Source organism: Anoplophora glabripennis, unplaced genomic scaffold (assembly GCF_000390285.2).
Source record: "Anoplophora glabripennis isolate ALB-LARVAE unplaced genomic scaffold, Agla_2.0 scaffold967, whole genome shotgun sequence".
NCBI classification, from domain to species: Eukaryota; Metazoa; Arthropoda; class Insecta; order Coleoptera; family Cerambycidae; genus Anoplophora; species Anoplophora glabripennis.
This window is the reverse complement of record NW_019417062.1, coordinates 20,624-31,425: the sequence shown is the minus strand read 5'-3', so window position 1 is coordinate 31,425 and position 10,802 is coordinate 20,624. Positions and strand designations below refer to the sequence as shown.

Genomic DNA, 10,802 nt, shown 5'->3' with positions numbered 1-10,802 from the left:
GTGTGTGTGTGTGTGGGTGTGCGTGCGTGTGTGTGTGTGTGTGGTGTGTGTGTGGTGTGTGTGTGTGTGGTGTGTGTGTGGTGTGTGTGTGTGTGTGTGTGTGGTGTGTGTGTGTGTGTGTAAGTTAAGGGAATTTCGAGCTGATAACTTTAGTCGATAGAAGGTCTTAGTTGAGTGCCTTTTCGGGTTGGATAACCATGACAGTCAGTATTTATATAGTAATTAAATCTTATTTTTATGTAACAGCAAGAGACTATACAGGATAAATACACACGGCATAGGGAGAATTTGCAGTTTTTTAAATAAAGGACGACAGTGATCTCTACATAGGACCACTGAGATAATCCTGATAGCTTTTTTTGCATACGAAATATTTTAATTGAATGAGTAGACTGTTCCTAAAAGTAGGCCAAATGTTAAGTGGCTGTGACAAGGAGAGTAGTATGTGGTCATCATCAAATCATGATAGACAATTTCTCAATTGTCTCTGTAGAAATAATTGTGTAGAAAGTTTTTTGCATAGGCTAATAATGTGTATGTCCCAGTTTAGCCTATCATCAATTTTAAAACCTAACAAATCTACGTGTTGATTTGATGTAATAATCCTATTTGAATGAATTAAAGTTTTCTGTGTTTTATCTCTGTTTAGTTTTAGATAATTTACCAAAAACCAAGTTTCCATTTTCTCATCCCTTTCAGAAGACATGTTCAGTAGGTCATTGACATTTAATTTTCTCTGAATTATAGAGGTGTCATCAGCATAGGAGACACACATCTTTGGAAGTATATAATTAAAGATGTCATTTGTATATATAATAAAAATGATTGGTCCCAATACTGAGCCCTGGGGTACACCGTGTGTGACGGGCATACATTCACGATGTATAAACAATTTGCTTTCTTCCACATAAGTAGGCATCCATCAGCCTCAAGGCGGACCCACGTATACCATAATACTCCAGTTTAGCAAGTAAAAGCTTGTGATTTACACTATCAAAAGCATTGGTTAAGTCGCATAATGTAAGAGCAGATATTAGACCATTTTCTGTTATCTATTATCGAATTTACTATAGCCATCACTGCTTCAATTGTCAATTTGTCGAATTGATTGTTGTTTATTATTGAGTGAGTGTTTAAAAAGGAGATTAATCGATCCTTAATCAGAATCTCAAAAATTTTGCCAACAATTGGAATAATAAATATGGGTCTGTAGTTGTCTGCAATGTTTGGGTCTCCCTTCTTAAATACAGGGATAACTTTACTTGTTTTAAAGATATCCAGAAACTCTCCTTCAGAGAAACAGCGATTAAAAAGTATAGTCAGTGGAGCAGCTATTAAATGTATAGTTTCTTTAATCATTCTGCTATCTAGGTTGTATACGAGGGCTGTTAGAAAAATATAGGACTTTTGGCCGAAGAAAAAAAACTAGCATACCTAGAGCGTTGGAAACCTAATCACCCTCTAAGTAGTATCCTTGGGTCTTCACACAATTCTCCCAGCGGTGCTGCCATTGTTCTTCACCATTGATGATGGTGTTCATGAAGTGGGGCTCACTGTTTGTAGAATCCAGCATGTCCTGTGAATCTTCAACATGAAGTTGCTTTTGCTCCGCCGTGGACAGCTTCAGCACGAATTTCGCTGCAACTCTTCATGGCCAAATCTTGGGTCACAATGAAATATGTCGAAAAAGTGCTGATGCCCATCTCTTTTGCAATTTCTCGGATAGTTACACGACGGTCCTGCATCACCACAGCATGGTGACCTCGTCATTTTGGCATGTTGAACGGCCGTCCGGAGCGTGGCTCGGTCTCCACCGATGTGCGGCCGTCTTTAAACCGGTTGTACCACTCCTTAATCTGTGTGATGCCCATAGCATCTTCCAAATGGTTTCCTCTTGGCTGTCGCCCAGTTTCTGGCAAAATTTGATGCAGTAGCGCTGCTCCAGTCGTTCCGTCATTTTCCTTGTAATAAAGAAACCGAAGAGAGTACTACACACTACCTCACTCAAAGGCTGCTTGCCAGCTACAGACGGGAATAAAATCACGCATGCGCACCAAGGTTCAAGGTAAACAAAAGTAAAAGTTCACAAAACAAAATAAGGTCGGATACTTTTCTAACAGACCTCATATATCTAGACAAGCTTGAGTTTTTTAATTTAACTATTGCCTTTTTAACTTCGTCTTCAGTAACTGAAATAAGGAAAAACGAGGCACTAGGTTTCGGAAGTGTATCGAGATAGGTTAATGCATCTACAGGAAGGTAATGTTTTCACTATTTGTCCAGCTATGTTGGTAAAAAAGATGTTAAATTTATCTGGACAGATATTACTTGAAGCTAAAGATTTTTTGTTTGAATTTCATAATTTATTAACCTCCAGGCATCTAGAGATTTATTGTCTGATTTCCTGATAAAGCCATCATACGACTCTCTTTTCGCTTTTTGAATCTCCCGTACGTACTGCTTTTTATAAGCTTTAAATGCGTTTTACTATTCAGGATTTCCTGAAGCATATTTAATAATACTTAATATCTGCATGGTTTCTCTCAATTGTTTCAATTTGTCATTAAAAAATGAGACAGGTTTTCTGCTCTTGGTGTTAATTTTTTTTAATGGGAAACCTTGATCTACAAGGGTGCTGTAAGTTGTATTAATAAAATGAGCAACCGCCTCTATGTTATTACTTTTGTGATAAGCAGTATTCCAATTTACCATTTCTAATTCGTTTTGTATACAAATTAGCCCCTTTTTGGTGATGCATCTATTTACTGTGTTTTCAATATTATTTTTAAGATGGTTAAAAACTGTAATAAATTGCCTACAAAAATAAGACTTTAAGACATGATTATCAAAGTTTACCAACTTCAAACAATCTGCTTTCAGCCAATGTTTGCTAAAACATAGAATATCACAGTGGTTTTTATCTAAGTACAACTTAAGTCGCTCGATTTTATTTGATATGCATTGTACATTAATATAACAGATTTTTAACAGCTTCCCTCCACTAAAAAAGAGTTTTGTTCCATACTTTCCGGCTTCATTTAATGTGTTGTTGAAGTTTTTGGTGAGGCTGTTTCCGAAAATTTCCATTTATTAATTAGCCAGTAGGATTTCCAGTAGATTGGTGATGATGGGGGTGGTGTAGCAATCGTTGACCTTGCTTTAAGTTAAACCGGCTAAAAAAGACGTTTTTTGACCAAAAATTTCTTTCATTAACTTTATCCTGCATACAAGGTTTGAGACCTATCATAAAAGCTTGATTGTTGGGTCTAACAAAATGTGTTTGAAGTTTCTTTACATATAATATGTCCTGTGTACCCAACTGCTTTGTAATATAGGTTCTAATATTGTTTTCTGTTATGGTATCTGGGACTCTTGACAAAAGAAGCCAGATCTTCCTATCCGTAGTCCTCTCCATACCCTGAAATTTTTCGTCATCATCTCCACTGCCGATATTATGATTTTGATTTTTCCTAGTTTTATCTTTACCGGAATAAATTCTTCCTCATTCACTAGTGGAGTACGATTATGTTTTACCTCGTTTATGGTTGGCGTTAAATATTTTCTTTTTGCATAATTTTCATTTACTAAATTGATTATTTCATCTGCTTTTTGTTCAGTTTGAATTTTCATAATTTCGGCTGTTACTTGCTGCTTACTGACATTTATCTGCTATTATAATGTCTTTGTCTGCTATTATTTGTTTCAGCAGTTTAATTTCTTCTCTAAGATAGTTTTCTTCATTCATATCAGAAAATTGTTGGGCTGATCAGAGCTGGGTAATTACTTGTAATTTAAAAATAGTTACAATTACAAATTACGTTTTTAAAAAAAGGAACTAATTACAATTACAAAGTATATTCTTTAAAAAAGGAATTATATTAATTTAATTACAGTTACATGGAAAATGGATGTAGCAATTACTTTTCTAATTACTTTTATGATAAAGTAAATTATAGTGACCAAACAGAAAAAGAAAAAATTCAGTTAAAAATTTTAATTAAAAGTGTTGTGTAATATTGCGATTTATTATTTATTAGAATTGATACTAAAATGAAAATATTATTCTTATTCATTTTCTGATATAGAATTTTTATATTTTTATTCCTAATCTAATAATTTAAACTAGTTCAGTTCATACTATAATTTTATATTATTGGTCAGGTAATTAATTCAACCCGATGCTCTTTTTTTTGGTTGTTAGTACATTTACAAAATATAGAATACAGTAGTTTTGGGTAGACTGGAAAGCAATAGGTAATTATTATTAAAAAAATTACCAATCGAACAAGTACGAGTGAAAGGCTGAATAACCGAACCAGAAGTTTTCTCAACTCAAAATAAGAGCAGTAACACATAGATACATAATATATATTTTTATAAAACTTGATGCTATAGACAACATATTTTTACTTCGTATATTTTCTAAATTAATAATAATTATAATACAATAAAATGTACTCTGTTAATTCTGAGGTTAATTCACCAAATCACTTTTTACTGTTCACGCGGCACAAGGCTTTCCTCAAAGGAAATAATAGAAGTCTGCAAATCTGTACGCAATTATGCAGTACGCATGATCTTAAAAGTAATTATAATTATTAGAAAAAGTAATTGTAATTGGAAAAAGTATTTGTACTTATAGAAGTAATTTGTAATTCGATAGTTCAAATAATGTAATTACAAATTACAATTCCTATAACAATTTTGCTGCAGTTACAATTCCAAATTACTTTATTAAAAAAAAGTACTTAAATACAATTACAGGAAAAAAAAGGGAATTGTAATTGCTAATTACTTTTTCACCACGAATTACCCAGCTCTGGGGCTGATTCATGTTTACAATCAGATTTTTTTAGTTCACTGGCTTGTTTTAAACAAGCTGAATAGAAGATTTCACTGCACTTAATACACACCACTTTGTTTTTCACTTTTTTAGAACAGTATTTACACATGAAATTCACATTTTCTTTAGGAGCAGCTGAAACAGAACCTGCTTCGGTGGCCATATTTGTATATGTATGTAATATGGGGTGTTCCATTTAAAATAACGAAATTGACAGCTACTTCGAATATAACCAGAAGTGACATTGATGGCATTATTTTCATTGAAGAGAACATAACTGATAACCCCCGTAAACAAAATTTCAATCATATTCTCTTTGGTTCTTCTGAACCGTTTAATAGGCCACTTACCATGAAGAACCCTGTATATTCTACATATTAAGAAGTTTAAAGTGGTTCTTTTTTCGAAACCCCTGATTTTCAATTTTCTTCACTACTGTTACTCGATCGGCAACTTTTGTGTGGCATCGGAACTGACACATAGAAAGGTCATCACAGTGGTTTGTCTTCCATATTTAGAAATATTTAAAGAAAAATTGTTAATAAAATTTTAATAAACAAAATTTAAAATTTTAGATCTAAGCTTCGATTGATTTTTGTGCATTCATAAACAGTTGCCAGATATGAGACAATTTTCTTTGTACTTTCCGTAAAATCAGATCATAGTTTCTGAAAACCCCTTAGTTGATATTTATAATATAATTAAAACCATAATGATGCAATTTATATTATATAAAAAAGCACTGTATTTTTGTAGATAGCAAGAAGCCGCTAGTTTTTATTAATTTCCTGAAAATTGTTATGAAATATATAAAAAAATATTTAAGTGAGTAATTTTGATATCAAAAAGTTTTACATTTACAAGAATGTACTCTTGTAAAGCAAAATATAATAAAATTTATTGACAAACGAATTGATAAATAATAACTCTTTAATAATAATTTTTGTACCTACCTCTCTGAACTAGAGGTGCTGTGGTAATAAACATAAAGTAAAAATTGGAAGTGTTTATCATCTTAACTACAGAAATAATAAAATATTTTGCAACAAGATATGAATGTGTATAATTTTTGTTTGTGACTGGCAATTGTTAGAAGGCAAAAAAGTATTTTGTATCAAGTAGGAAAATTCAAATTCAGAATGAATTGCTTCACAACAAATTATGTAAACAAATATATACGTAGTTTATATATACCTGTTATTGTTCTTGACATACATGTACAGGGTATCACCTAACGAATGATACATACTTCAAGGGTATAATGTAGAACCCAAATGGTGTTGATTTAACCAAACTTGCTTAAACGAAAAATGTTGCAAAAAAAGTTACAAGTTGTTAAAGTTTCTTTTTTATTTCTTGTTTTCTCCTTCATTTTACTACAACCCTTTGTGAATGTTCTTCTCTAACTTTTTTGTACGTTTAAATTTTTACACGCAACTATCGGAAATAGGTAGAGAATTTTATTCTACACAGGAAATGTATACCTATCAAAAGTCGAAATTATGCTCGGTAATGAATATATTACAGAAAATGTTTATTAACACATATCCCATATTTTTTGGAAATAACTATAATAATAATAAATAATAAATTGAAATGTGGCAGTAATAAAAAGTCTACTAATTTGTAATAAATGTTCTACATGTTTCCCATTCTCTTTGACATATTTCCTTAAACGTTTTATGAAACTATTGAGAATAGGAAACGAATTATATGTTCGTCTAACTTGTCGTACGGCATCATTTATTCTGTCCCAATGTTCTTCTCCCATTTTAGGTGTTAGAGAGTTGTAAACAATTCCTTTCAAATGACCCCAAAAGTAACAGTCTAATGCTAACGGATTAAAATCCGGACAGCGAGAAGGCCAAGGAAAGTCACTACCTCGACCAATCCACCGGTTTGGAAATGCTTAATTTAAATGATCTCTCACCAAATGGCTGTTGTGAGCATGGGCACCATCGTGCATGAACTACATTTGTCGTCTAGTATTAATGAGAGCGATAGGCCATAAAATTTGCTATAATCCCGCACCAGACATTAACTGAAAATTCTTGTTGGAAGTGCTGCTCTTTTATTGCGTGTGGATTTTGTTTGCTCCACACGTGAGAGTTTTTCCAATAAAAAACCCTCTACGGCTAAAAACAGCTTATCAATTCTCCCGAAAAAAGTGTGATCACTGTTATGTAACTGGAGAAATCGTTCACAAAAGCAAATTTTGTACAGAGTAAAATGGAAACATTGTAACTGTTTAATGTGAAGTATAGTTGAAACGGTTTTGCGACCAACTCTTGTGACTGCTGACAAACGATGAAAACTACTAATTTCGGGATTTTCTTCTGCCTCCTTCTAGAATTTGTTCTACGTCTTGTATCGTTCTTTGAACGTACCTTCCATTCCATGAATTAGACCGGAAGTTTCCAGTTTCCTCAATCTGCTGAATAAAGAAGCAAACAATGTATGAGAAGGCTGTCTGCGATTCGGATAACTTCAGGTGTTCTCTTAGCAGTGCGTCTGCTAAAATGTTCCTATATATGTATAGGAACATATGACCACTATCGTGTCTCTCATTTCATAATTTGTAAAGTCATTGTGACGAGGCATTTTCAGAAACAAATTTTTACAAAATACAAACTTGACAGTGACTTATCGAAATTGTCATGTTATGGATACGTAGTTATTTCCAAAAAAATTGGGATATGTATTAATAAATATTTTCTGTAATATCTTCATAACCAAGCATAATTTCGAATTTTGATAGGTATACATTTTTTTTATAGAATAAAATTCTCTACCTACTTATAGTTGCATGTAAAAATTTAAACGTACCAAAAAGTTACAGAAGAATATTCACAAAGGGTTATAGTATAATGACTTAAGGGCCCCATATTCTTTAAATAGTGTTTTCCGCAAAAACAAATAATTTCAAACATTTAATAACTGAATAATCTAAAGCTTATCAAATAATAGGAATGTTATGTCATGCCATCTGGGTATTTTCAAAGACGCCGCAGTAAAACGATTAAACAGGTGCAAAAAACGAACAAACCATCAAGGTTTTAGGTACTGAAATCTACGAAAATACTAACTTTTTTATATATAATTCCACATATAAATATTCTTATAACATTTACTTGCTTAGTCCTACATATAAAATTGTTTACTTTTATTTATAAGTACGTGAAAATAATTCTTAAAATGTGGGGTTAGAATAACAGCAAACGCATGTTTTACAAACGCTTTTTTTTTTAGTTATTATTTTATTTGAGTAAATTTAAATGGTAACAATGAATAAACAAAACGTCAAGGATTTCATTTTTGTGCTTACTTTTGTTCTACACGTTTTACTTTTAAAGATTTCAGTACCTAAAAACGCCAGAAATTTCACTATTTCTCGGCCGGGAATATGGCCACCTTAACCTAATAGGAACATAATCATGAAGAGAAACTAAGTAACAGCAAATTTTGCTCAAATCGGTTAACTGGATTCTGAATTAAGGAGAAATACAAGAAATAATGTAACTTTTTTGCGATATTTTTCGTTTAAGGAAGTTTGGTTAAATCGACACCATTTGGGCTCTAGATCGTACCCTTGAACTATGTAACATTCGTTAGGTGACACCCTGTATAACATACACATAATTTTTTTTTTCAGCACTTCCGGGACCACCAACAAATGTTAGAGTTTCAGAAATAACTGCAGCTTCAGTAAGATTAAGTTGGTCTTATAATGAACCAGAAGATCTGCAGTACTATGTAATACAGTTTAAACCCAAATATGCCAATCAAGCATTTAGCGAAATCAGTGGAATTATTACTATGTATTACTCTGTTAGAAATCTGAGTCCCTACACTGAATATGAAATGTATGTAATTGCTGTAAATAATATTGGAAGGGGTCCTCCCAGCGCCCCTGTTGTTGTTACCACTGGTGAAACAGGTAAGAAAACATAAAAATTAATATGTCTAAGCTACCTATCCTATTTTATACATAAATGCTCATATATTTATTTGTATTTTTATTATAACGTTAAAAAACAAATTATAAACTGGGTTTGATATCAATAAGAAAACCAATCATATTAAAGCATACATGCAACACCAAAAAAAATTACTTACCAAAAAAAAGTAATTTCTCTTTATTTACATACCTACATAAATGGATTTTTAACATTTTTCAAATGGTATTTTTGATTATATAAATGCTGTATTGAATTATCTAATCAAATTGGGGAAAAGGGGTATCCGGCAGTGACAGCTCCCACAAATTAAAGTAGTCATATTTTGATAATGAAGCATGGGAGATTATTAGAGAATGAGTCTAGGCCTTGATAGAGAACTTTTGCAATGAAAATTTTTTTAACTAAAGTGGAATAAAAAATTGAAATAAAATTTTTCCTCATAGTGAAATACAAAGTGTTTGGTGCATTGTTTGCCAAATAGAATAAGCCGAAAGGAAGGGTTATTTGCAATCTCTTCAGCCCCAATAACTCACTCTTGGTTCCATGGGTTTTTTATTTCAACTTTTTTATTGTTTTGAAAAATCCCAAAATTGAGTATTTAAATTTAAATTTTAAAAAAAGATATTGTATAGCCCTCCAAATTTAATTTAAATTTGTATGTTTACTGTTATAGGGTTCTATCAAATTCAAAATTACTTTCAAGTAACATCTAGTTGTCATTTTATTAACTCCCAAAGTTTTTGAAAGAGGTAAAAAAAAATTAACGCTCGACAACGTTGCAATAAAAAAAACTAAACATGATCGTGATCCCCAAATTCCTTTAAAAATTTCTCTAGTCTATTCCCTTTCCAACAGTATACAACATGACATAAAAAACTATTAATAACTTCACTAATTCAGTTGATTGCAAATTTTATTTAAATGAAAATAGTTTACTCTGAGATTCGAACCCCGATCCTTTGGATTCCAAAGCGAGCGTGTTACTTCTAGACTACCGTAGCATTTAACAACGAGAATACTGTGGCAGATATATTAATGTTAAATAATATTTCAGCAGTTGGTGAAAAATTTGAAAATCTTAAGACGAAGAATTTACAGTTGGTAGCGCTGTGTGGTAAGAGTGGAAAAAAATATGGTGGAATATTCATATACAGATCCGCTTAGGCCTCTTGAACAAAAAAAACATGTACATTAACATAAGGCCTTATCAAAAAACTAAAATTAGAAACCACATCTTGCGATTCTGCATTGAACGCAAAAAGTTCCTACATTATATACGTCAAACTTCTTCCTGCAGAGGTGATGCCCCTACACCGTTAGTAGATAAACTATGCAGACTTCAGCTCAATTTCGATGTGAAGATGAGTCATCCGGCAGATTCCCTCGAAGAGGGGTCTTCTCGATTTTGAAGATCTCAAAAATAGATTTTTGGTTTGAAATACCAGAAAATAAGTTTATCATGGACTCGTCTTCAATAATTGGTCCACCCTGTAATTAATGGATACCCAGATTTTTCCTTACAATTCATTACTTTAATCATGATAATAAATGTCATGAACTCTAAGTATCAAGTAGAGATGAAAATTATGTTAAAGTCAGCTTTTTGAATACATATAAAAATGCTTTGTGGATTCCAATCTTCAATTATAATATTGTCGTGAGATAATAAAGTCTGTGCTTGCTAAACATACTTTTGAATTAATTATCCAACAATTAATTTCACAAGTAAAACTGGCGATGAGGTTGGGATTGTGTTTAAATTGATGTGTGATGATTGTGTGTTTGTGTCGTTTAAACCTCTGAAGAATTTGAGTGATTTAAATAAACTTTTCTAAGTTGAAGGTACAGTGATTCCACAACAAAAATCGGGAAGTGAAAGACTGCCAATTGACGCATTGAGGTTTCTATCGATTAGAAGCTTATCTTCGAAGGCAAGAATCACGACCTACCTACCAAAGTCGTTTCGCTGATTGAAAACTTATCAAGAAAACAGCTGAGGC

General features: G+C 32.3%; 1 protein-coding gene across 1 annotated transcript in view; it reads left to right on the top strand.

Annotated features, from left to right (window-relative positions):
* The window catches only part of LOC108913221 (tyrosine-protein phosphatase Lar-like), a 50,229-nt gene extending 39,756 nt beyond the window's left edge, over window positions 1–10,473 (top strand). Inside the window, exons 2-3 of the mRNA XM_018718736.2 lie at window positions 8,496–8,780; window positions 9,857–10,473. Of these exons, the coding sequence (XP_018574252.1) occupies window positions 8,496–8,780; window positions 9,857–9,966 (395 nt within the window). The 3' untranslated portion in view covers window positions 9,967–10,473. The remainder of the gene's footprint in view (window positions 1–8,495; window positions 8,781–9,856) is intronic.
* Window positions 10,474–10,802: the final 329 nt, after the last annotated feature.